This window comes from Paramisgurnus dabryanus, chromosome 1 (assembly GCF_030506205.2).
Source record: "Paramisgurnus dabryanus chromosome 1, PD_genome_1.1, whole genome shotgun sequence".
NCBI lineage: Eukaryota > Metazoa > Chordata > Actinopteri > Cypriniformes > Cobitidae > Paramisgurnus > Paramisgurnus dabryanus.
Genome location: NC_133337.1, coordinates 21,932,507 through 21,959,855, shown reverse-complemented (window position 1 = coordinate 21,959,855; position 27,349 = coordinate 21,932,507). Strand labels below are relative to the sequence as shown.

The 27,349-nt window shown below is 36.7% G+C and overlaps 2 protein-coding genes across 6 annotated transcripts in view; one reads left to right on the top strand and one right to left on the bottom strand.

The window, feature by feature from the left end:
• The window catches only part of syt1a (synaptotagmin Ia), a 237,261-nt gene extending 231,445 nt beyond the window's left edge, over window positions 1-5,816 (top strand). For all 4 annotated transcript variants that reach the window (XM_065268419.2, XM_065268421.2, XM_065268418.2 and 1 more), the window contains 2 exons: window positions 968-1,101; window positions 2,075-5,816. In XM_065268419.2, the coding sequence (XP_065124491.1) occupies window positions 968-1,101; window positions 2,075-2,284 (344 nt within the window). In that variant the 3' untranslated portion in view covers window positions 2,285-5,816. The remainder of the gene's footprint in view (window positions 1-967; window positions 1,102-2,074) is intronic.
• A 12,572-nt stretch (window positions 5,817-18,388) lies between these two features.
• pawr (PRKC, apoptosis, WT1, regulator) overlaps window positions 18,389-27,349 on the bottom strand; it is a 73,452-nt gene continuing 64,491 nt past the window's right edge. For both annotated transcript variants that reach the window (XM_065268436.2, XM_073814004.1), the window contains 2 exons: window positions 25,120-25,224; window positions 18,389-19,646 (listed from right to left, as the gene is read on the bottom strand). In XM_065268436.2, the coding sequence (XP_065124508.1) occupies window positions 19,560-19,646; window positions 25,120-25,224 (192 nt within the window). In that variant the 3' untranslated portion in view covers window positions 18,389-19,559. The remainder of the gene's footprint in view (window positions 19,647-25,119; window positions 25,225-27,349) is intronic.

Below are 27,349 nucleotides of genomic sequence, written 5' to 3'. Positions count from 1 at the left end.
GCACTGAAGCTTTTAATTTTTTAGAGTTTTTAATTATAAATATTTCCATGTCAAAGAACCCAAATCCAGTCATGGACACATTGCGGTAATGAAAATTTTCCCCTAAAATGTGAAAAAAACAACAAAATTGGTTTGTATGATGTCTTTTAAAATCATGTGCAAAATAGTACATGAAGAGATGTTTGTAACTGTATGCTTCTTATTTTGATACTCTTACTTTGCATTTACTTTTTTTATCAAAATGTATCATGACACCTCATGAGTCTAAAGGCCGGGGTATACCTTTTTTCCGCGTCCGCGCAGCTTTTCGAGTATACTCCCCGCGGCTACACGCGGATGGGCGCGTTTGACACTACAGGCAATACAAATAATTTCTTATTCAAATTATTACTCTACCAGGCCGTCAGTGCAGCACTGATTTGGCGACATTAACAGTACATTAAAACATTAGGATAGGTGAAGTAAAGTAGCCGATCCACCATTGCAAACACAGTTTAGAACAAACAACAAGACAACAAGGAACAGGCATCAAACATTATCATTCTTCACAGCTTTCTGTTTTTGGAAGAAGTAAAAGTTAAAGAAGAAAAACGATAATGTGTGTACAAATGCTGTCTATTTCCTTTGTATAATTGTTTATAGTGTAGTGTCCTGTCTAAATATTTTCACGCGCATGCGCTGTTGTACGCGGACTGTCCGCGCGGTCTCAGATTTTGGCCTGCACCCTCCTGATGATGAAAATGACGTCATGTGGACGGCGCGCATACGCGGACGTCCCTAGTATACTTTTGGCTTAATTTTGCGAGAAACACCCACAAGTGAACCTAAATAGTACATATTACAAACTTTTTAAATACAGCTCCAGTGACCATTTTGTTTGGGCAGTGTATAACTATAATGATTAAAAATGGTGCTTTACTCTAAATACCATTTTAACTTGCCATGTCCTTTTCTTACATGTTATTAGATCCCTACGTGAAGATCCACCTGATGCAGAACGGCAAGCGGCTGAAGAAGAAGAAAACGACAATCAAAAAGAACACCCTCAACCCTTACTACAACGAGTCTTTCAGTTTCGAAGTGCCATTCGAACAAATCCAGGTAATTTCCGTCTTTATTAGTCGAGTCTCAATGCACCGTAACCTCTGCAGATCCAATGCATATTCTCTTTTTTCATCTCTGTTGTCGGCAATTACTATTTAAAGAAACCCCTCACATCAAATTTATAGAGATGGCTATAAAAGGCCAAAAAGTAACTTAGGAAGCACGATAAAGCACTGCATGAGGCTTTTAAAAAGTTTGCTTGCTAATTATTCGGAGAATCAAGTGGATGCGATGCTTGGTAGTGCAATAAAAGTAAAATTGCTTCAAATTGATTTAGCATTTCACAGTTCACAGAATACATTTTATGCTTTGGCTAAGCTACTTTAAATGCGAAGTGCGTCTGGAGGTCTGTTGGTTAACCCTACCTCTCCATTCAGACAAAGCATCAGACACTTTCCCCAACTAACAGTTTCCAGCTTAGTGTATATCCCTCAATATTTCATTATATGGCAAATTAGCATTGGCTTATGAGAACAATGGCCCCAGGCTTCTTCTCGCTGGTCAGTGTAATCCAAGCAGGGAGGTGAATCGAAGGATAATCAGGGCTCTGGAGATGCTAATTCGTGTCGTTTGCTTGCTTTTAATGCTCGGATGGGAAGTAAGCAAGCTCACAGGAAGCCATTGACCCTTAACTTTCCCCAATAAGATTGCAAAAACTGAAGTTATCCTGACCTCTATGATGGCACTCGATGGCTTTTTATGGTATCTGACAACAATGCTCTTCAAAGGGTCAGACTGTTACAAAGACCTCGAACAGACCCTCACACTGTGGTGGTATTTGCGAAAATGGTCCATGACGTGAACTGTTGCGTCAGTGTGTATTTTTGTTTTTGAGCAAGCCAGTAACACAGGGTAAGACGTTCAACATATTCTCCATAAAAAATGAAGCAGTTAGCCTTATCGGTGACCAATATCAGTTTTAATCAATCTGTGCCGTATCATAATCGTGTCTCTTTGATTTCTATTACAGAAAGTTCAAGTTGTTATAACTGTTCTGGACTATGACAAGATTGGCAAGAACGATGCCATCGGCAAAGTGTTTGTGGGCTTAAACAGCTCAGGCACCGAGCTCCGTCATTGGTCAGATATGCTGGCCAATCCAAGGAGACCCATCGCTCAATGGCACGTGCTGAAGCCAGAAGAGGAAGTGGATGCCCAGCTGTCTGCTCAGAAAAAATAGACCCCCCCTCCAAACCTATCCGTGTAGTGCTCTTTACCCAGTGCGTGTAAATACCTCAGTGATAAAAGGATTCATGCACCCTCACTTTTAATTACAAATCCGCCTTTTCGGTATTTGGACGAGCCCCATCCCCTCAAGATGTCGTGCTGTTTTGTCGGTCCATCAATAAACTTTTCCCTCTCCGTTATTGTTTCACTTCCATCCACGACCTTAAAATGCCCAACCAAATGCCCCCTTCTTTTAAGCAATATGATCTGTATAGATAGCGCATGACTGGAGGAACTTATTGTACCACATGTGTATATATCAGTATGCAGACGAAACTGATTTCTAGTTTGTGTGTTTGTACGTTGTTACCCGTTTCCTAATCTGTGTATATCTCGATGTTTTTAATAAGATGTTCTATTTTAAATTATGTAAATGGAGACATAGAAGAGCCAATATTATATATATCTAACAGGATTTAAGAATTTTACCTTATTGCATTCCACTTAAATATGCGATATATATATATATATCTATATACATAAATATTTACGAGTTAAAGAATTTCAACCTGCAAGATGCTAGTGGAGGTAAACTCACTTCGTGAAGGACGGTTTTACGCTTCGTGTTTACTTAGGGGAAAAAAGCATTACCGATATAACGTATATACAACATAAAATACACGCAAAACACACAAGGCCATTAACTAATATGGTTTCTAAATATAATATGCTGCTGGAAATTAAACAAGCACATGATTTCGTAAAAACTTTTTGTACTAAAATCGAGGACCTGTGCGCTTTGCTACTTTATTCCAACAATTTGTTACTTGACGAAAACCAATCAGCCTTTTAATTTGTATTTTTCTTTTCACGCCAGCAGACCTACATATGCTGATGCTGTTAAGTTTAAGTGAAACGGGTCCCCAGTTTGCTTCTTCAGTTTGATTTAACTTCCTAAACCGATTTGTCTCCTGAAAACTGACCATTTATGGACCAGTCAAAAGCTGTAGCCGTTGTGTCCTTGAAGCTTGTTTAACAATGTTTCGTGCTTACTTTCACTTCACTTCTGTTTGAGGATTTATGGTTCAGCCTCCAAAAATGAAAACCAGTCTAGCTTTAAGACTACTATTTTTTAGATTAAGTCGACGTCTGAATATTTTTGGTAACTGCATGATTTTTTTAACAATCTTTGCTAAAGGCTGGGTAACGGGTAGGAGTTTTATTTACACCGGGGCGTCTGTTTCAGAAGACGTCCTTGCCTTCAATCAAAAGGTTCAATCAAACGTTGAGGGAAGTGGTCGGTCCGACGTTGATGGAGGAGCTTTTAAACACTGCCATTTTTTTCAGGGAGGTACCAAATGTACATGAGCCCTCCCTCCATGCACACTCCACTTAGTTAATAGTGGTTGTAGCTTTGGTTCATCGAGGAACTATGTATTTTGGCCACAATGGTGCCCTAAACAGCAGTCTTTGCTTTTTGTTGCCTTCAAACAGTGACAATAGAGTTAGCCATGCTTAACTGCCAATCCTTTTCCCCCCGTGGCTACTGTTTTGCACTGTACCATCTCTAAAACGACAATGTGTTGACTTTGTCTAGGACACCGGGTCGGAAACTGAGCTCAGCTTGCACAGTTTATTCAATCGGAAGCAACGAAGGCTGCCGACCAGTTTCGACGTCTTGGCCAAATCTTTAACAATAACCGTAAAAGTTAATGGTCTGCACAGGTGATTACGTTACATTCTAATGTCCTTTACTACGGGTCTAACAAGAGGCTAAAGAGAAGTTTAGTCCATTAAAACCATGAGTTATCTTGGAGGAACCTCTTGTGTACACTAGATGCTAGCTTGAGGAGTTACTACTGTAAGTGTTTTCAATGTTACTATGTAGGTGATAGCGCTGTTACGTAAAAAGAAAAAGAAGAAAAAAGCTATTCGTCATTCCATAGGAGTCTCTAAAGACTGCTTCGTGTCTCACTGTGACTGCGGTGTGTGCTTAGCGTTGTAGTTCTCAGTAGGTAGCGGCCACCTTGTACTATAGTGACGTTGTGCTACCATTCCTACCATTACTATTACAAAAGCAAGAGTGCGAATGATTTAACGAAAGCACGTCAGTCAAGCAGCAAGAAGATTCCTGGGGCGTGCGGGTCGATTCACACAGCGTTTTGTCGAGCACTGTGCAATATTTGTATGTTCATTCTTTAGTGTTGAAACAACAGTGGGGGATAAAAAAAGAAAAATACGCAAACCCTATTTTCGGTAAATCGTGTTCCATTTTAGTCTAGTTACTACTGTAGGTCACAAGCACATGATGTGTAGTTTGGAGCTCAAGATTAAGGATTCCTCCGTTTCTTTTCCCCATTGAATTTTCCCGCACACAGATCCAACCATTCAAATATTCGGGTTAACATATAGGTCGTAACCCAGATGATTTATATATATATACAGCATATAAATATATAAATATAAAAATCAGTACCCATCCAAAATAGGTGTATATATTTTTATATTTGTCTTCATTTCCTCATTATTGAGAATCGTATCTTGTTATTGAAACTTCTATGTTGTACTATGAATATGATTGGCTGTACCATTTTGTTACCATGACTATTATCTGGTTATTGTTCCTTTAGTGCCCTATCGACCACTATCATTTTATATTTATTATGGAAATCAGAATGTACAGTACGGACTGTGTGTTTCGTTTAAACTTTTTATCGTGGGACCAAGTATAGTTGGCACTTTCATTTCAATGTCGCAATAAATATTGATTCATGTGTTGCTGAACATGATTTCTTACCCTGACTCCAAAACATCTTTGACGTATAATCGCAACTACGGTACGAATTATTACTCGACTAAAACGACTCCTATGTTAACTTACGTACTCTCATTTATATCAGTATCTATATTATTATACAAGGATAAAATGGAGTTTATAAATGTAACAATCATATACGGTAATATCATATAGCAAAAAGGGTATAATTAATATAATTTTAGATGTCTACCCATAATAAAAAAAAAAACTATGAGTACTGGATGTAAAGTTAAAGACGGCATTGCTTGCACTTTAGAGGTTTGTAAAGTAGTACGAAAAGCCATTTTAGCCCCGCGAAGCAATGCTGTCTTTTTCCGAAGCTTACCAAAGCACGCAAACAAACAGTTCTGACAAATGCACCCAATACTGTAACGAACCATACTCTACGACGACAAAAAGCCACACTTAACCTGTGTAAAGAATTAGAATCGGATGCTGTAGGGAAATCCTAGTTGCCTTTGTGTATATCAACTGCCTGCTTGAGTATTTTTCTGTGTGTGGAAATTTTCTCTGTAATCTTGTAGAACTGTTCGGGGTGTTTTTTCCTGCCATACAGCTGGCTCGAGCGGCGAGCTGACAGTTATATTGCTGTGTATACCTTCATTTTTGATGAGGTGTTTTACAATTTTGTTTCACTTTGTGTAGTGATTCACTCTGTGGAGTTTCTGACTGTTGTTATATAACTTCATATACACAAATGTTCAATAAAAATGTTTTATTTCCTGTTGATACAGAAGTTTCTCAAGAGCTTTTTTCTCTCTATAAAGAAACGCAGAGCTGGGTTAGAGATAACTTATGAATTGTAATCCGTTACTGATTACGAATTACATGAGAAAATTTGTAGTCAGTAATATAATCTCTTAGACTACACATTGTTGGTAACGTAATCGGACTACTTTTGGATTACATTTAGATTACTTTTGACATCTTATTTGATTACAAAAATATAAAGAAGAGAAAAATATATTTGGTACTATTTCACCAACAAGAGCCTTAAAAACCCATTTTTAAAGTGCAATGTATGGACAGTTAATAGAGCCCGACTGATATATCGGCAGATATATCCAAACTATCGGTATTTGCATTCACAATGGCCGATAAATGAATATAAAAAAAACGGACGAAACAGCCTTCATTAGATTTCCTCACTGTTGGTGTTTTGACAGAGCGCTCTGAACCAGTAGCTGCTGGTGGGGTCCAGATTTAGGCGTCTAGCCACTGCCTGAGTCAAGTGATCAGCAATTTATATTTTGCTGTTGTTGTTGTCTAGTCCTATTCAAAGTTATATTTATGAAACAAGTCTTTTAAAACTGGTAACTTTGATTTGGTTGTTGTTGTTTTTGTGTTTTTGTTCAAAGGCCTTTACGTTTCCTATCTTAAGTTTGTATTTTTATACATTTTATTTATCAGAACTTTAATTTATTTTGATGTTCCTCTGTTCTGTTGTGACAATAAAAGAAACCAAGTTTCTTTTTAAAATGCATTATCATATTATTTTAGTTAAAACTCATATACAAATAATTAATGTTAGGAAAATCTGTTAATGTTTTGTTGCGTGTTTCTGAAATAAATTAAAAAATCGGCCGATATATCGGAATATCGGATTTTAAAACCAACAAACATTTTTCACAAAATTCACTGCAACAACACTGCTAGGTCTAAAATTTCACCTCACAAGTGTTTCTTTAAACTGCGAGTTTCTTTAAAAATGAAATGGTGTCTATACATCCAGTAAGTTTGATTTTGACATTGGTGGGGAAATAAATAAAATTGTCTTCAGAGCCGCATTGTTACAAAGGTTTATCGCTGTTTACTTCAACAATACTAGGGATGCACCGAATCCAGATTTTTTAGGTTCGGCCGAATCCCGAATCCACCGTTTAAGATTCGGCCGAATCCGAAACCGAATACCGAATCCTACTCGCATCCTTATTCCATTAACACAGTAAAACACATTAATGAATTATACAACGTCCACAGCATGTATTTTTCATTTTATTTAATTTTAACTGTACATTATGCCAGGATGACAAGTTGGAAAACTATTTTGACAATTACCATAAGCCTATGCATAATGAAAGCGATGCGTTGTGACACGCTCGTTTTTCCAATAAGCAAGCAGCTCCGCGCTGAAAGCAATATTTAACTTTGAGTGAGAAGCTCCGCTCGTCAATGTCAGTTTTCACACGGCCTTCCAATTACAATGGAGGAGGGGCGGGACATTACCACAGCAACCAACCGGCTCACAGCTGATGCATCACAGCTACCAAGCGCTCGGCTGAAAAATTGCTGGAATTTGGTGTCCTCAAGGCGTTTTCAGCCGTGTTTAAAAGTTTTGGTGTGTTCAGCCCCTAAAGCTCACCGAAAGAAAAAGCTCATCTCCACGTCAGCACCCGATGTGTGTAATCAACGGCCGCGTGACGTCGAGCAGCGTAGCGCAAGCCTAGGATTCGGTTCGGTGGAAAAAAATTCTAGGATTCGGCCGAACCCGAACCCCGTCAAAAAGCCCAGTATTCACCCGAATCCGAATCCTGGATTCGGTGCATCCCTAAACAATACTTAAAATAGTATTTTTGTAATCATAATCTTATTTACAGGTTACAGGCCAAAAACACCAAATATACTCTATATACTCTATATTCTATTTTATTTATTATTTTGGGTTAATTTGAACTTTTTGTGATGCCAGTAAAAATTCTGGCATGGCAAGTTAAAAACTGAACCAAAATATTTCCTCCAGATCTGCTTGATTTTAAATAAATTAAAGGTGCTCTAAGCGAATTCATGCGTTTTAGACAATAAAACATTTTTTGTTACATACAGCAAACATCTCCTCACTATCTGCTTGCTACCTGACCGCTGATCAAACTGTAAAAAAACGCGCTACAAACTTCAATATACACACAGTGGCCAAACCTGCACCACGAAACAAAACAAAGTTTTACAGCCAATAAACGCCAAGAAGGATTTGGGGATGGGGGTTGGTCGCGTTCACGAAAGCACGGAAGGGAGGGGGAGGAGTTAGCTACGCTCCGTTTGTTTGAAAACAGTTCAAATATCAACAACAAGTGACGTCGAACATATTCGCTTAGAGAGCCTTTAAGTAATATGTTAAAAACAGACGGACATCAGTGGTTATATGTACATATAGATTCATTGTTCGGTTGAAATTATTGCTAGGACAATTCAGAGTTCCCTTGATATTGCTAGGGACATGTCCTAGCGTCCCTACCCAAATCAACGCCTTTGCATCCAGTGATCAAACGCTGAGTGCTGCTCCATTTTGCATCTTGTCTAACGTAAGCGGTAGGTAAATTTATTATGAAACATGTTCAAAAAAATAAGAGATTTACAAAATTGTGAACATCATACTGCCATAGTGTGAATAATATGTAATCATGTAATCCATAAAAAAGTAACAGTAGTCTGATTACAAGTATTTTAAAATGTAGTTTAATCCAATTATTTTTGGAATCTGATTACGTAATCCAGATTACATGTAATCCGTTACTACCCAGGTCTGAAGAAACTGCATCTGATTGAATGATGTCTTTACAGTACTTTTACAGACGCATTTATTCATATCGGAAGTGAAACGATTTCCATGTATTCAGTTCAAAATCCTCCTTTGCAGGCTTAGATTTATCCTCACAGTGGTTCGGCTCTCAGCGCATGGAAGTGCTGATAATGAAATATGGGCTCCTTCGAGAACAAGATAAGAGAGGTGTGTGAGTGTGTACATGGGGGTCTCTGGGCTATCTGCTCCTCGGGATCAAATGCATTTTGGTATACATGACTTTGACCACCTCGCACCATTACGTACGTATTACACAGCAGCCGCCTGCTTCATCTCGGAGCAGATCTTCAAGGTCTGCTTAAGAGCAATGAATATGAGATGAGACCCTTGACTGTGTGTGCGATCAAACTCAAGCATCTGAGAAAGGATACAAATCCTTCAGATATAAAATCCTCATGGTGCTTTTCCATCTATTGCAAGGTGGAGATATAATCTCCATAGTAGGATTAAACTACCATGAATTGTCAAGTAATCTGTTTATGCTTTTCTATAGTAATAGATCATATTTTGGCAGGTGTAGAGTTTAAGGCACCTTATGCCACTTCACTAAGTTTTTTTTTTTTTAAACCAGACCAGCAGGAGCCACATCATCTGAAGATTAGCTTGCAACAACTCCCTTTGGGAAAAAAAACCCCTTTGGTTTGATTGAATGTATTTTCATTTTAAAGGGTTCACCCAAAAATGAAAATCCTGTCATTAGTTGTTACAAACCTGTCAAATGTCTTTGTTCTGCTGAACACAAAGGAAGATATTTAGAGGAATGTTTGTAACCAAACCAGCCCCATTTACTTCCATAGTATTCTTTTACCTTACTATGGAAGTCAGTGGAGCCTCTGATCTGATTGGTTACAAACATTTATTAAAATATCTTCCTTCGTGTTCATCAGAACTTGTAAATGATTTTGGGGTGAACTATCCCTTTAAGTCTTTTATCCATCACAGTGTTTTACTTAAAGAGCACCAATTATCTGATTCACGGTTTTACATTTCCTTTGGTGTGTGTTAAAGGGGACATACAGGATCATGAAAATCTGACATTTTTATGTTTCAGTGCACCATTTTCTACAAGCTTGTTAATCGATCAGCTTGGTCAAGTGCATTTTCTAGAACAGATTCGGCTCGTATTGATAAGGTAGTAAAGACGATATTAACTCCTTTCAGCATTGCATAATAAAGGTATTCAGGGCGATCACAACGTACTGGTAAGCTGGCCAATCAGGGACACAGCACTTTTTACATCAATGAGCTTTGTACAAAATCAGAACGTTTGAGGAAGGCAGGGATCAACTATCTGGATCAACAAAAATGTATGGTATGTGGAAAAGAATGTGTTTTTGAACCATAAACTACGCAAACACATTGTATTATACCAAATAACATAGTTTTTAGCAACAAAATAGGTGCTCTTTAATGGCGAAATAAAAATACGTCATTTCGTGAAAGTAAAAGCAAGGGTAACAACTTAATGCATCATCTGACGGATGAAACATTGATGTGCATTAAGATGATCTGATTTAAAACACACAAAGCATTAAAAAAGGTATGTTTTTACATTTTGACAGTATTTTGTTGTTTTCTGTAAATGTTTAACTGGGCCCTAACATGTAAAAAGGGTAGAGTTGTGAAGATAAACATTAAAACCACACATTATTACTTTTAAGTTGTTAAACAAACAATGGGCAATTCTGAACCCCCTTAAAAGCTAGGAATTGTATTGCTATAGTAGACTAATAAAACTGTCACAGTAAGTTCATATTTATACAGCAATGTCTCAGGAAATGAAAGGAACTATTTTATGAACTATTATACTTTGACAAATATTTTTTTCATCTAATAATCAAAACAGTTGACAGAAAATTTTTATTACTGTAGACTGAATTGAAACTAGAAAATTTCTAATAGCAAGGAGTAGTGAGATTGATCCTGTTTCCATAATCTTTTGGAGAACATCATGGTTGTTTATCTTCTTTCTAATCTAGTGAGGTCTTTTGTATTTCACTTTAATATAAAGGTGTTTTCTTGGCCCCATATGAAGTAAATTGGAGATATATGACCGATTTCAATAGGATCAAATAGGTCTTCTGGGACAGCTATTTTTCTTCATATCTCTGCTTTATAATGACATAGAAAGATGAAACCAATATCTCAGTGCACATCTTGACCTCCTCTTTCATATAAATATTAAAGCCCCCCCTTCCCAAAATTTAACTTTTTTAAAACATGTACCTTTTCATCTTTTTATGTCATTGTAAAGCTGATATATGGAAGTCCCACCTGCAATTTATTACATTAAAATCTGTAATGATTTTGTCAGGACACAAATTATTTCACATTTTGGTTGGTTTAGTGGGTTCCCTGTTAACGGTATATGAAGCAAATCAGAATAATTATTGACTGGTTGGCTGAAACTTACTTCAAGGTCCTGATATGCCAGGGGCCTCATTTATAAACGTGCGACGTAGGAACTATCCTACATTTAATCTAAGACCATTTCTGAAATGTGATTCAGAGAAAAGGAGCGTACGCACAAAAAAACATGCGTATGCCTCTTTTCCAGATGTGCGGTTTATAAATCACAAATGATCTTGAAATTGTGCGCAGCTGAATGCTCATAGAACTCCGCCTTGTAGACGCCCCTAATTTAATTCATTAGCATATAAATATTAAATTATCAAAGGCCAAATTCTGTGACTGCTACAATGGCGAGTGGTAAGAAAACATATTTTTTGTCCTATGCTTAAGTTTTTAATATTACTAAATTCTAACATGGAAACTTCATTGACATCACAGTTAAGGCGATTATTAGTGGACCTTTTAATTCATGGGTTTCATTTAAATATAGTTTTTACACTTAAACGTAATATTTGTGTCTGTAAAGTTTTGTTTCAGTTTGCCATGATATTTTTGACTTTAAAATTCAAAGATCGTATCCTAAACTGTCGGAATATATTCCATATGGATTCATTTGGATATACAGATGTTTAACATTAAAATTGATGCATGGGAATCATTTTTATAATTTTTTTAAATACCCACCACTCTTAAATGTTGCATGTCCCTTATTGTACATCGAGGCTTTACAATTTAGTTCCTTTCACGTCATTTTAATCATTGAAATTATCGTTTTTGCTTTCATTCAATAACGCACATGTTCTGTAACATTTACATGTGTGTTAAGCACCGCAAAACAATTTTGCTATATTTTTCAATATTTATTGAAAAGATGACGAACTAGAAAATCGGTTCCTTAACCTATAGCTTGGGCGCCATCTTTTTGCATCGGAATAGGCCTACAATTTAAAATATCAAAATAGGCCAACATATTTTGTTTAAAATATATTTTAAAACCTTTAAGAGGTAAAATTATTTAAGAGTAGTAGGCCTTCTCCTAGGCCATCCAAAGTTCATTCTTGTTCATTTTCTGTGTGCATCATTGTTGCATGTTTTTTACGTTTCCGTTCTGAATAAACAACGCAGTTTACATGCTTCGTCCTTGTTGCATTAGTTCATTAAGATAATTCTGAACAGATTTCTGTGGTTTAAACAACTCTGAATTGTATTTGAGAACGTCATAGCACACTATTAAAACATTGTCGGGTTCAAATTGGGCTCGGGCTCATAATTACAGTTAATGTGTCGGGCGGGCCGGGTTCGGACACAACATGCAGGGGCTTCGTATAGGGTCGGGCTTGGTTTTTTGGGCCGATCTAAGCTCTAATACAGATGATGTTGACCAGGGGCGTTGCTAGACATAAAGCTCTACTGGGGCACAGGCCCCCCATTTTTTTTTTTACTTTTTCTTGAAAGCCTGCGGTGTGCAAGATACAATTTCCTTTGCTTAACCCACTATTCCAACATTGCAACAAGTACTTTTTAAACATTTATTTAAAAATATTTAAGTATCATCTTCATATATACATATATACAACATAATTAACATGTTTAAAGGCATAAAATGTTTGGAAATAATGGCTGGAGAGAAAAAAATGTTATGCACATTTGCATTTTACATAACAATGATTAATAACTTCTTTTTTTATTTTTAAGAATATTTTCATTTTATGACTACTTAAAAATCTATCTTAGTTACTGCTAACTGATTATGTAATGACCTAGAGCTAGTGAACTAAATATTAATTTCATATCTGAAAATACAGAACAGTATAACACAGTTTTTGTATGTGAACCATGGGCGAGGCTAGCCCCTTTTTAGGGGTGCTTCAGCACCCCTAAAAAGGAGCTCAGCACCCCTAAAACTTGGAGCAAGAAATTTATTTATTCTAAAATGTTTGTTCGTCTTTGACAAGGTTAAATAATGTCCAAAACAAACTCCGTAGTTTGTGGTTTAAAATGTATATGTTAAGGTAGAAAATGAAAACCTCCCCGCTTAGCAAATGGTGTCATCCTCTTCTCTGTACCTGCATCGCTTACCAGCGCGAAACACACGCAGAGTGAGAATCAGTTAAAAGTGTTGTGATGCAACTTGCTTGCATGAATCTTACAAAATGTTTACGTTATGTTTATAATGAGCGAGTACATCACGAATCAATCTTTCAAGCCGTGTTTTTGTCTTATACTGAATCACCATGGTACACGTATAATAAGTGTTTATTTTCGGATTATTTTAGTCTGGCGGGTACCCGCGCGCTGCGGAGTAGTACAGTACCTGGGTGACTCGTCCATAGACTTAAACGGAGAGAAGTAGCGCCGGTTACGATGTTCTTCCGCAAGACGCATGCAGTTTTGTGCGTCTAAGTGGGTAGTTGCATACGTGTGTCTCCGTTGTTAAAGCGGAAGTCCACCCTAAAACAACATTATGCTCCAACACTATATTTCATGCCATATATGTAGTTGATTGTGCTGCCATCAAATGTACTAACTCCATATAAAAAATTAAAGCTTTTAACTGCTACAGTAACGGTGATTTGACGCGTCATCAAATCACCGGAAGAAAAATGCACGACTACATTAATTCTGAATGTTCTAAATGGGGGCGGGTCTTGAGGCGAGATGATTGACAGTAGATGATAACGTTTTTGATTGACAGCTGCACAGGAGCTAACGTTAGCTTGCTTTGCTCGTGTTTATAATAACAACAACATGATAATAACTTTCTACGTAGTATGTTTACCGTAGTTACACAAAACAAGCAACAACTAAGCCAAATGATGTTTTAGATATTTTAACAATTTTACATTACCTGAGTCCGCGGAAAAACTGGGCTGAAAACAGTACTCAAAATCTTCCTGACGAAAGTGCTGGCTGCATATTCAAAGTAGGGTAGTGGTGGGTCAGCTGAGGGTCGCGTTGATGTCAACAATAAAAACTCCCGGTGGCCTGAATTTGTTGTCCTTACATCCACATACTGCACAGGTTCTAGTCATCTTTTATCGAGGGCTTTGGTGATTTCCCCCTCAGAGACGGTTAAAGCGGAGTTACTCTTTGGATGGGTTCGTCTGCCGGCTAACTTCAAGTTGACTTGAGTTGATTTGAGAGCTAGTTGAGCGGTAAAAGAAGTTATTAGGCTTGTTCAACTTCATGTGGCGTTGCAAGAATCGACAGCGAGATGACGTCAAAGTACCGCGAGAGCGATTCGCGAAATCATACGGAGGAGTTTGCTTTTAAATCCCTTTCGCGGAACCTTGACGTCATCCAGCTGTCGGTTCCTGCGGCGCCGCATGAAGTCAAACAAACCTGACGACTGCATCGAACAGTGGTTAGTGGGTGGAGCTAATGAATCAGTTTCGCGCAGTGCATTCTGGTTAATTGTGTCCATTAAAGACCGTTACGAAAATTCCGCTTCAACACACTATCAATCTAATAATCGAAATCGTGCAAATTTATTTATTTTTCCTCATGTATAATGCAAAGTGGACATAAATTACCCGTGATAAACAGGCTAAAATGTCTAGATTGGACTTCCCCTTTAAAGTTTATTGTATAATTTATCGTTAATTTGAGACTTATTTTAACAATCGGGAGTCATGTAAACATGACGTCACGTGCGTCTTTTCTGGTCATTCGTCATGAAAACATGGCTTTTGGAACAGAGTGAAAACAAACTACATATCACTATACCACCAGTACCGGTAAGTTATGTGTGAAATCACTAACTGTCTGACTATCAAACTAGACAATAAATATTTTTTTAGTTTGTCACATGTAGATTAATATGAAGGGGATAACGTTTTTAACCCTTAGTGCAAGAGTCATAAGTGTTTTGTTTTAGACATATAGTAAAGGTAATGGTTCAATTAAAGGACTGTTAAAAGAAAAGCTGCAAATTAACAAACTATTAATAAACCTACCATCCTACCATATGTTGTAGGCATAAAAGTTATAAATTAGGAGATTTATCATTTTGACAAAGGCTTAAAACGACACACTGTATATCCACATAAAACCATACCCACACTGCTGCTGTAGCCCACCTTTTGTCCTGATACTTTAATATGGCATTAATGGCAAAAAAGTGCTAGCTCGCCACTAATTAGAAATAAAAAGGTTGGCAAAAAATCCATCTCAAAACTCATCAGGTTGATGCTTTAAAATATGTAATTTTAAAAAAGTTCTAAGGGGGAGCATGCTCCCAGACCCTAGAGGGGTAATATTCTTCTAATCTTTTTCACCCCTGACCCGTTTTCATGCCTGAAAGGTCTCCAAAAAAATCTGGATTTTGGAGTTAGTTGAACCAATGTTAAAATGATAGTTATTTTACAATAAACATATTATTGGTTTCTGTAGGAAAAAAGAGTGGGTCGTGGCAGCGGAGCTCATTGGGTGCTCAGCACCCCTAAAGCTCTAACCCTAGAATCGCCTCTGATGTGAACAATGCAATTTTATAGACTATTGACAGAGGTTTTCCTGAAATTTTCCCTCTAATGTTTAAGCCCTGACAGGGTAGGATGTTATGTGTCTTTACTCCCTTAAATTCATCATCTCTCATTTTTCCTTCCCTTTTCCTGCTTTGCACAAAACATTTCTGATGTCTATCACATGCGTCAATGAGATTTTCATTATTATTTAGAAACTTACTTTAGTCTCGCCATGTTTTCATAAACCAACTCAATCGCGTGTACTTTGTATGCGGCTGCGCACGGCAAAACAGTCGCGTGCACGCCTCAATTCATGTCCGCGTCCGCGCACCCGCACGGACATGAATTGAGGCGTGCACGCGTCAGTGCGACTGTTGCGTCGCTTTTTCAAACGTGAATTGGGTAACTACATTGCATACATTGCATTGCGTTTTGCCGCGATTGTCTTTGTAAAGGAATAAACTAGTTAACTGCTAAAATTTAAACTTGAGATTTACACAGGGGCACAAAAGATTTACACTGGGGCACGTGCCCCAGTAAAAGGGGTCTAGCGACGCCCCTGATGTTGACGCTGTAAAAGTTCTCTAACATGGAGGTAAGTACTGAGCGTTGGACTGGATTTGAGCGTATGCACGGTCTAAGATCAAATCTGTGCGTAAAAACGCTTTATAAATGAGGCCCCAGTACCCACAATTATTATTTCAGTAACAAATAACTTAAAAGGCTGAGTAATGTTAAAGTTCACTAATGGATGTGTTAACTCGCTCCAGAAAAATCTGCACACCTCTTTCTTCATAAAAATGCAAATTCAAACACATGCCTGTACTGGAACCTTGGAAAAGAGGATGAAGCAATTACTAAAGTATTAGCGTGATAGCAAGCATTTCACTCTCAGGGTGAGAGCTCTAATGATCACGGGGCATTGCTTTATTAATATGCAGCCCCACCTTACTGGAGTTCCTGCATCCTCCAGATAGTAAAGTCCCCCGCACAGTACTGTATCTTCTGATTCGTTTCCTTATGATTTCCTGCTGTGCCTGTTCTATTCAAGAAGTCAAATCACACATTGGCAATATGCTGCACAACTGGGTGAAATCTAAAAAAAATTATAAGTAATATTGAAACCTACAGTGACCAAACTAACACTTATTTGCATGCTTTGATCTCGACTTCCTCCTTGGTGGAAAAGATTTGCACAGGAGCTTTCATTTCACTTAATCATTCTGGAGCTGAGAATTTAAGTTTCCCATTAAAAATATGAATTATAATCATTTTTTCCAGGTTAATACTTAACCTCAATCAGCTATTTTGACCCTATATAATAAATCGCAAGTGGGACTGTCCACAACCATTGTAGTTCATTGGGATCAAATATACTAGTCAACATTTGAAGTGGATCAAAACCTTTTTATAAAAGTTTTCTTTGTGTTTCGAACAATACCCATTCTTGTCTTAGGGTTACTTTGATTAGTCAACATTTGAAGTGGATCAAAAAAGTTATTGTAGTTCTGGATTTTTTTTTTATTTAAAAATGTTTTCTTTATTCAACAGGAAATCTTTAGCACTAATTTAACTCAAATGGGAAATAACAGTTTTGTTTTTTAATTACTTTTTAAATGTAATTATTTGCAAGTTGTATCTCATCTCTGTGATTGCATGGAGAGATGAATATAACATTTCTGTGCACATTATGAACTCCCTTTTCAGTGGTACAGTATAAGTTTTAATGAGATTGTAGAGTCAAAAATTAACCCTTTAGGGTTTTTTAGAGTAAAATGTGGCTTTCTTTAATCCAACAAATATTTTTTTCATCTAATAATCAAAACAGTTGACAGGAGCTGCAGAGACTTTCTATTACTGTAGACTATATTGAAGCTAAAACGATTCTAATAGCGAGATTGATCCGGTTTCCATAATCTTGTTGGAGCACATCATGGTTGTTTTTCTTCTTGCTAATCCAGTGAGGTATTTTACATTACTTCATGGGGGCAAGAAAACGCCTTTATATTAAAGTGCAGATATATGACTTTCCTATGCATTTCAATAGGACCAAATAGGTCTTCTGGGACAGCAATTTTTCTTCATATGCTTTACAATGACAGAGAGAGATGAAGCCAATGTCTCAGTGCAGGTCTTGACTGGCACAATATTCAATGGCATAATATTAAAGCCCCCAAAACATTTAAATTTCTTCAATCCTTTTGAAACATGTACCATGACAATGGGAAGTCAGGAGATGCACCGGAACATTGGTTTTATATTTTATGTCATTGTAAAGCTGAGATATGGAAGTCCCACCTGCAATTTATTACATTAAAATGTGGAATGATTGTCAGGACACTAATTATTTCAACCCTTTAGGGTTTTTAAGAGTAATTTTTATTAATTTTTTATTAATTAAAAGAGGAGGTCATGATGAACACAGGAACTTACAGTAGGTGTCCCAGATAAACTATTTGGTCCCATTAAAATACATTGTAGGTGGGCAGTCCTATTGCCATTTTTAAGATTATTTTATTGATTAAAAAAAACATTTTCTACATTCAACAGGGAACATATTGCACCGACTTAAAACTCAAAACTATTAAATAATTGTTGTGTCATGGAAATAATCCTTAATCGTTTTTAATGTAATTAGTTGTAGCTGGGATCTTAATGTCTCAATTCCATAATAACAGAGAGAGAGAGACCAAACCAACATTCCTGTGTCCAATTTATACTACCTGAAAGTTGGCAGGAAATAATGAAGATAGTACGTAGCATCCTTTGCACCATTACAATGCATTTATGACAAATTTTGTGACCGGTAAATCTTAATGAATGCTTGTGTTATAAGTGTAGCTTTACTACAGCTTGACTGCAATATACCTGGAGGAAAATAACCACCAATGTATGTGTTCAAAGAGATACTTATTCAAACCTTTATTCAATTTCCTATCCTGTACATGCATTATGTAAAGTGATGGGTTACAGAAATCCCCATCCCAGTATGGTCTAAAAACAGACAGCCCTCAAATTACTTTACAGAATACATGTCATTAGCATTGTAGATTAGCATCAACATAGATATGAACCCCAAAATGGTGACCAAACAGCAAGTAATAAATGTCATATTGACGAGAGACCACATGAATGCATTTAATGACGTCTCCATTTAATTTGGTTAATTAAAAATGTGCAGCATTAGCTTAGGTTATAAATCTTGCTAACTGTACATAATGAGTAACTACATCTAATTGAAACCACAAATAAAACAATTTGTAAACTTTTTAATTGTGTACAATAAAAAATAACAGATGATAAATGATATTTACTACAACATAGTTTACAAGCTCCAAACTTGTTCATTGCGTTCTTGTTGAAAGCTAAGGCTGAAATGACTAAGAAAGATTGGATGATTTTAAAAGTACCACCACTGCCATAGTATCATTAGTTATCAGGGTTAAAATTGGCCCATAAACACAGACTGGGGCTAACAGACACTTTCTTATTGCTACAGTTCTTTTTTATGATTTTTATAGGCCCTTAAACTTTGATTATAATGAGAGCAGTTCTTTGGAACGTGAAAAAATGTCAGCACAATGACTGTAATGTGAAAACCCATAGAGCTCGAAGGAAAATTAAACAAAACAGTTCTTATAAATTTGGTGCCACACCACATACATTCAGCTGTATTTCCTCTTTGTGTGTGTGTGTGTGTGTGTGTGTGTGTGTGTGTGTGTGTGTGTGTGTGTGTGTGTGTTTGTGTGGTTTTTTTTTTTTTTTTTGCATTGCAAGCCTTAAAACAATCGTTGCCATAGACTATATACATACACATTTACATTAAATAACACATCACTTCTTTATAACAACCCTTGTGTAAGCAGGAGGCCTTTATTAACACTATATTAAGTGACTTTGTTTCTACATCTGGAGATAACCTGACTCTCCAGGTTCTCGAAGCATCCAGAAACCACACAAAGATCCTCTTCCAGAAAGTGACGAAATGCTGATAACAAAGAATGGAGAACAGGGGCTGTTGTTTTCTTCAGGAAAACCCACAGTGGAACTCCATTAGTAATCTTTAGGTCGCTCGGTTCTACCTTGTAAGTTGACCAACAACTTTGAGCAAGGTCTTATTTTCCTGTTTCAGCTGCTCGTTTTCGTCTTCGATATCATCCAGATCCTGTAATAAAAAAGGTACGGGTGTCACTTCTAATTATATTAGCGGTCTGATGATCACACAGTTGGACAACAGAATGACCTTGTAAGTCCAAACCTCCTTTTTTAATAATATGAAGAGGATTGAGGATTTTGAAGTCAAATTTTTTAATTTCTTTGATCTTAAAATGGGAAACAGGAGATCAAACTTTACTTAAAGGGATAGTTCGGCCAAAAATGATATTAAACCCATGATTTTCTCACCCCCAAGCTGTCCGAGTTGCATATGTCCATCGTTTTTCAGACAAACACATTTTCGGATATTTTATAAAATATTTTAGATCTTTCAGTTGATTAAATGTAATGTTAAATTAAATCCAAACGGCTCCAGGATGATAAACAAAGGTCTTCTGAGGGTAATCCGCGCGGAGTTGTTGTAGAAATATCCAGATTTAAAACTTTATTAACGAAAATAACTACCTTCCGGTAGCGTCGCCATCTTAGTTGCGTCTGTATTCAGGAGAGAGTATTAGCGTAGTGAACGCACTTTTCTTAGTGACGTATGACAAATTCGGAGGGCGGGGGAACAGAGCAGCAGCAGAGTAGCCTCCGTAGGCTGCGTAAGCTCTCATCCTGAATGCGGACGCGACTAAGATGGCGGCGCTTCCGGAAGGTAGTTATTTTAGTTAATAAAGTTTTAAATATGGATATTTCTACAACAACACTGCGAAGATTACCCTCAGAATACCTTTGTGAAGGATGGACGCACTTTTTTTGGACTTGAAGGTCGTGGACCCAGTCACATTACATTTAATCAACTGAAAGATCTAAAACATTTTCTAAAATATCCGAAAATGTGTTTGTCTGAAAAACGATGGACATATGCTACTCGGACAGCTTGGGGGTGAGTAAATCATGGGTTTAATATCATTTTTGGCCGAACTATCCCTTTAAAGAAATTAGTGCTTAAAAAAAGTGGTTAACTGGCTTGTAAACATAGGGGAACCACTTAAAGCGCCATATAGCACCTATATAGAACCATAAGTGGAGCTATAGCATAACTATTTATCGTTTTCAGTCATGTGACCTACCAGGAAGGTTGGCAGACAAGAAAGCGGCAGTTTACATTGGCTCATCCACATACTTTTATGGCACAAAATTCCTAAATGTTTTCGTCTCTGATGGCATTCTGTACAAGCATAGCTCAGGATTGTCTCCTTGTTGGTAAGTGCATTTTATTGCACAACAACTATTCCGTATTAAGGCTAAACTAGCAAAACAATACATTCTTAACCTGCGGACAAAGGCAGATAGCACTCTCTTGCCCGCCAGTGGGTGTTCCACTAAGTGCGTGAGGACGCACAACTTATTGGTTCTACTTAGCATAATATGGTTCTGCTTTGGTGCAAAATTTTCACAAAATAATGTTTCCTAGGTATTTAAACTTTATATTGAAAAGTTATTTGATCCACAACAAGTTCCTGGTTGTCAAACAATGCTATACAGAATTATTAAAGGGATTCACGTAATCTAAATTCTGTTTTACACACACACCTGTGCTATTCTAAAACCACATAACTTTAATGTTTGTAAAAATGTTCATGTTGTTGGCTCACTAGTTTCAGTGCTTTTAGGTTTAAATGTACTGACAAGGTCAGGTAGATCTAAAAAGAAAAATGTGTGAGCTTTATTACTTTTTTATTCGAAAAAGTCTTATGAAGGAATGACCCTTGTTTGTATTGTATAATGTTATCTTTGTAGTAATAGTGTTGCAATCACACATTTGCTAGAGTTGTGTGCGTTTAGTGAAGTACAAACAGACTGCAACTCTATTCCTGGGTTTCCTCTTCCATGAAGCAAAATTAATAACAACAAATTAAAGATTAGCAGCTTCAATTAGCTGTAAATGAGCTGCCCTGCTGTCTCATCAGAAGCTCTCGCACTAAAGTGACAACTTTCATTTTCTGTCTCCCCAAACACTAATGATGATGGACAGTCTGTTGGATAACACTTTTTGAGGACAGCAAAGATTCAGGTGTACTTTAACTTGGGGAAAAACGTGCAATCATTCAGCAACTTGACTTTCATGTACAGCTATGGAAACGACCACTTATTTTTTCAATAAATAACGTTTTGATTGGTATAATAACTTCCAGATCTAGTTTTTTTTTTTTTTTTTTTTAAGAAAATAATTATTCCCAACCAGGCAAATAGCAAATAATCTAGTACAGACTGGCTAAAGTATTTCTTCTCTGGTCTGCCATGATAACTGCTATTCTGGCACTGGTGTGCATTACATTCTGCAATTTAATCACATGCAAGAAGTACAGCTATCATCATAACCATAATATGTTTGCTTTAGAGTCTGTGTCCCAAATCTGAAGTATTCTAAATCTAAAACCTTGCAATTTGGTCTCGAAGAGGAAATATTTGTTGTTTTCAGTTTTTAGTTCCAGTTCTTGGTTCATTGCACCCAACGATTCTGTGCATCACCTTTAGCGACTATTTCTTCCACTTTTCATGAATTCTGCTGACTTCATGAGCATCACTGAATGTTTGTATCTATTGTAATAGTTGCGTATAAGTCTCTTGAATGTTCTTAATGTGAAAAGATTTATCTTAACATAGTAGTCACTGGTGTTTAAATATGCCGAAGATGCTGAAAAGCAAAAATTCTGCAGGATTTAAAGGATTTTTCTGAAGACCATTGAACGATTTAATGGCTCAGAACAAACAAGAAACCCATAAACAACTATCCCAAAACTTAAAATCATAATTATCGGTCAAGGCAACATTGTGCAGTGTTAAGAATCAGGTGTATGTAAACTTTTTAACTGAATTATTATGTTTTTATTCTTTGTAGCAAACTTTCTGTAAACATTTCTCGTGTGAAATAACTTGTTCAGGGAAGGACTAAAATAAAAACAAAGCTTAATTTTCAAAATTCCTATTGTTCAGTATGATGCAGCTTCTGCAAGGGGAATGTAAGACAACTTTATGTATAGAGTAAAAAAAATGGGGACCTCTCTATATATATAAAAAAAAAATGGGTCAGTTTTTGAGCAATTCAAACTGTCTCTCAAAGCACAATCATGACCTTTCCTAAACAAAGACATTCATCTGTAATATTTTGTATTGAAAAATTGCCAATAAGGATAACCCATCTGTGAAATTATATCATCAAACCTAACTTGCAACTGGATGGGCATTATGTCAGTTTTTAATTTCGAGTACTCAATAGAATTGAAAAATGCGTAGTCGAGGGCGGGGCATGAGTGTCATGGCAATAATGAAATATTTTATTTATATTTTAATTAAAGAGCCACTATTACATTGCTAAAAAGAATGTTATTTGTGTAATACAATGTGCTTGTGTGGTTTATGGTTAAAAAAAACACATTATTTTCCACATATCATAAATTATTGTTGCTCCTTTATGCCCCGCCTTTCTGAAATGCATCGATTTATACAAAGCTCATCGTTCTGAAAAGTGTGGTGTGCTCCGATTGGCCACCTATCCAGTGCATTGGGATTGGCCGAATACCTCAAGCAAGTGAAGGAAATGTGCTGCTTCTTACAAAGTTTGGAAGATCAGCTCCCAACAGTAGTTAATATCGTCTTTACTAACGTATGAATACAAGTCCGAATCTGATCTAGAAAATGCCAGTTGCTTTAGTGTGTTATAGACGGTTTCATCGGACACACGTGCCGTGACGCCATACACTTCTGGTCCGAACTTTACTTTTTTTTAATGGTCTGACTAGTTGCTCAATTGAACTCTTGAAAAAAAGCATTGTTAAAAATAACAAATGTTTTGGTTTCTAGGTAATCTATGTGTTGTTTATTTTGCTGGTTATATAAATAAGTAAGGAATAATTGATGACGGGCCATTGAATTTCGTATCGTGCCGTTACACCGCGGGTGTGCATTATTTTCAAATAATTCAAAGGAGCGGAGTCAATTATTCCTCTTATACCACGGTTACCACAAACATTGCTCTGGTGCCTATTTTTAAGACATTTTTGACAAGTTAGGTGTGGTGTTATCAGAAATGAATGCATACCCACGGAACATTTCTCAGCCAATCAGAATACAGCATTCAACAGACCCGTGGTATAAACTAAGTTTAAAGTACTTTGTTGTTATTTATTCTTAGCGGAATTAACTGTTGACAATGACAGCCGCTTGTTTATGTTGTTACTGCTGAAACCGTCTATAAGTTGTGTAAGAGCGGCTTATAGAGGAAATATGGATTGCCGTAAAAACTCATAATTGGCAGGGAAGCGTTTTCTCTTAATTGACCAGATAACTCGTCAATGGTGGGGAAGAGTTAAAATACTGTTGTGAAAATTAATGTTAACAAAACTATGGTAAAAAAACACTGCTAGATTATTAATAAAGCATCATCAATGTTTCTGATAAATAAACTTCTATAAGGAACAGCTACGCAAGGTGAAACTAAAGAGTGAATTAAACCTTGTAAACTTAGGTGCTTTCTATATGACACATCCTATATGCACTTTAAAACATGGCCAAATATCGTACAAAGAATTCATAACATTAACAGGTAGCAAGTCTTTTGCAATAATTTCATTGATTTGCTGTGTCGTTTTATCTTCTCTGCTTGCATCACATTTCTGTCTAACAGTAAACAAATGTACACACTTCTGGCTTTCCTCTTTGGTATCACTTGACATTTTGCACTTGAATGTGAGATAACACATTGAACTTGTGGTAGACTTGTAAGACAGTTCTGCGCCGCCCATCCTACACTGTATTTCTCATCTACTTTATCGAAGTAAAACCAGACATCACTGCGCGCATCACTGAAGCCAAAGGTGTTTAAATGTGGCAGCGGATTTCTAATCCACACTACAGGGCAACAAATGCCACCTTGAGAAAGCCCATTTACTCCCACTGAGAAGAGCCCTATAATACAGATGTACAAATGTGATCTGTCTCTACAAGAAACAGCAAGTTTGTAAGATTGATCAAATAACCAATCAGGCCCAATTCAGAGGAAATGGGTTCATGTAGAGTTATAACAGGAAATGCACTTTGTGTTACACTAAAGCGGAGGATAATTGTAATCTTCCACTAAGCCGCAGAGCAGCTTTACAATATGGAGCTGATTGCCGCGAGATACCGATGTGGTAATTTGGTAATCGTTTCTGTTTAGACGCTGGGCTGCATGAGACGCAGCTGTTTGAGGACAGGCATGATGGGAGGAGAAGAGAAAAAAGTCTCTGCAGAATACGAAACACCTGCTAAATGGACAGAATGGAGATCCACAGATGTCTGTGAGGTACTTAGGAAATAGCGCGAGTGCTTAGCTGATGAGTAATGTCCATTAACACAGTATAAACAAGGGTAAATATAACCCTATTTAATTAGGACCTTGCTTAATAGAATGCATGTAAAAGCACGAAATGACAAACACTTCAATTACAATTCAAATCACATGTTTAGGTGTGGCAAGACTGCTGTCAGTTTGTTACCCTGTTTAGCAGGTCAATCTCCTCCTTGAGTTTAATGATAAGTTCGTCTTTGTCCTGGTGGGCTTTCAACAGGCGAGAGTTCTCCTGTCTCTCGATGGTCAGCTCCTGGGAATACACAATGGTGTCACATCAAACGCACTGTACACATTTCAGCATTTTGTTTTCAAAGTAGAAAGCTAATAAAGACTGCTGTGGACAAGACGGTGTAAGGTAAAACAATGAAATAAAAGTCAAAATCTTCTTCAATCGTTTCAAACTAGACACATACCTGTGTTATTATTGGAACTTTCATTTTTTTGTCACTTTTATTTATTTTAAAGGAACAGTATGTAGGATTGTAGCCAAAACTGGTACTTCAATCACAAAACTTGTGGCCAAAACTGGTACTGCAACCACACAACTGGTGGCCAATACACAACATGACAACATAAACATCAGTTGAGGGCTGCAACTCCACTTTTTAAATGACAATATCCTGGCCGGACCACTGTTGTGAGTGATATAAGTATTTGAAATAAAAATTATTTATAATGTCTAGTGACATATCAGGGCCATTTTATGATTAATTGATATAAATTTCTTGCATACTGTTCCTTTAACACAAAATCAACATTAAATTTCACATGCTGTGTTAAAATTACATATAATGTGTTAAAGGAAAACTCCACAATTTTCACAATGTTCTTAGTGCCGAGTTTGGATCCTTAGGAATGAATGGGGCTAGGCTAAATGCTAACACATTCACGATGCGCTGTACAAAGATGAAGTGTACACATTAAATAAAGACAGGTATGTATTAATTTGTCTAAGTTAAGGTAAGAACATATTAAAATATTAAAAAACTGTGGTGTTTTCCTTTAAATAGTACAACACAAAACATTTTAAGTAACCTCTGTAATGATTTGTCAACCTCCATCTACCAGCTTAATAAGCAGAAAATGACTATTAACGGATAATTCCAACAAAACCACTGAAACATCATGGCAGAAAGATGTTAAAGATTACAATTAATAAATAAAAAATTTTTTAAAGTATGTTTGATTAGGGTTGGAGCTAAATTCTGTAGTGCTCCGGCCCTCCAGGGTAACAATTGAGGAACCCTGATGTACTTGTATATAAAAATGAAGTGTCCATGACTGATGTTCTTATCCTCCATAACATTTCTAAAGGAATGTTTACACACACACACACACACACACACACACACACACACACACACACACACACACACACACACACACACACACACACACACACACACACAAAGTTTGCTCTTGTTAAGAAACACATTTGGCAGTACCTTAAATGGCCACCAGGTTAACAAAAAAACTTAATATTTTCTTGTCACACTGTGTACATGACTTTTCTGATTCTCATTACCAATACAGGTAGTTTTCCAAATGTAAAAACAATTACAATTTTCTATTTGTCTAATTATGTGTGACAAATTAAAATTTGCTTAGGCATGGTGGCTTTTTTATTGACAGTTTTTTATATAAAAGTTTAAAACTGTATTCAATGATCAGTAAAAGGTTTAAAATTAGTGCCTTTAAACATTTTTGTTGATGCAAGTATTAAAAAAAGTTTCACATATTGAAACAAAAATTTCATGAAAATCATTCAAGCCCTTCACAGGTTGAAATCTATAAAAAATATGTGGCCTTATAATTAAAAATAATTAAAAATCCCCACCATTCAGATATTAGATTGGCACATCCAACAGCACGAGTTTGTCCCACCAATGGCAAATAGATTATCATTATTTTTGTATTTCTGTTGGCAACACTATTGGTGTAGAAATTACACACTGACCTCACAAAATGCGTCATTCTATACTAGCAAAAGTCTTCGTTTTACATTTATATATGTAGTTGAAACATGACAGATCTGCAGCCAATTAAGTTGGCTTCAGATATGAATGTTATTACAGTTCTGTCAACAGTCATGCTGAGAGACACATATGAACCCATACAAACCCAATGCAAGATAAGAAGCAAAAAGAACTCTTGAGGTTTATAAAACCTAGATGTTGACCCCATGCTGAAACGAACATTTAATATCAGTATATGATGATTTGATGTGGGTTTTTCCTTTCAAAGTATGGTGACATTTAAAAGCGAGCAGCATGGGGTTTGGTTCCCCGGTGTTTCATGAAAGAAGCGTGGACAGAGATGCCTTCCAGAAAAAGGTCAGAGCTACACAGAGAAGTTAGAGCAGTCAGAAACGGCGC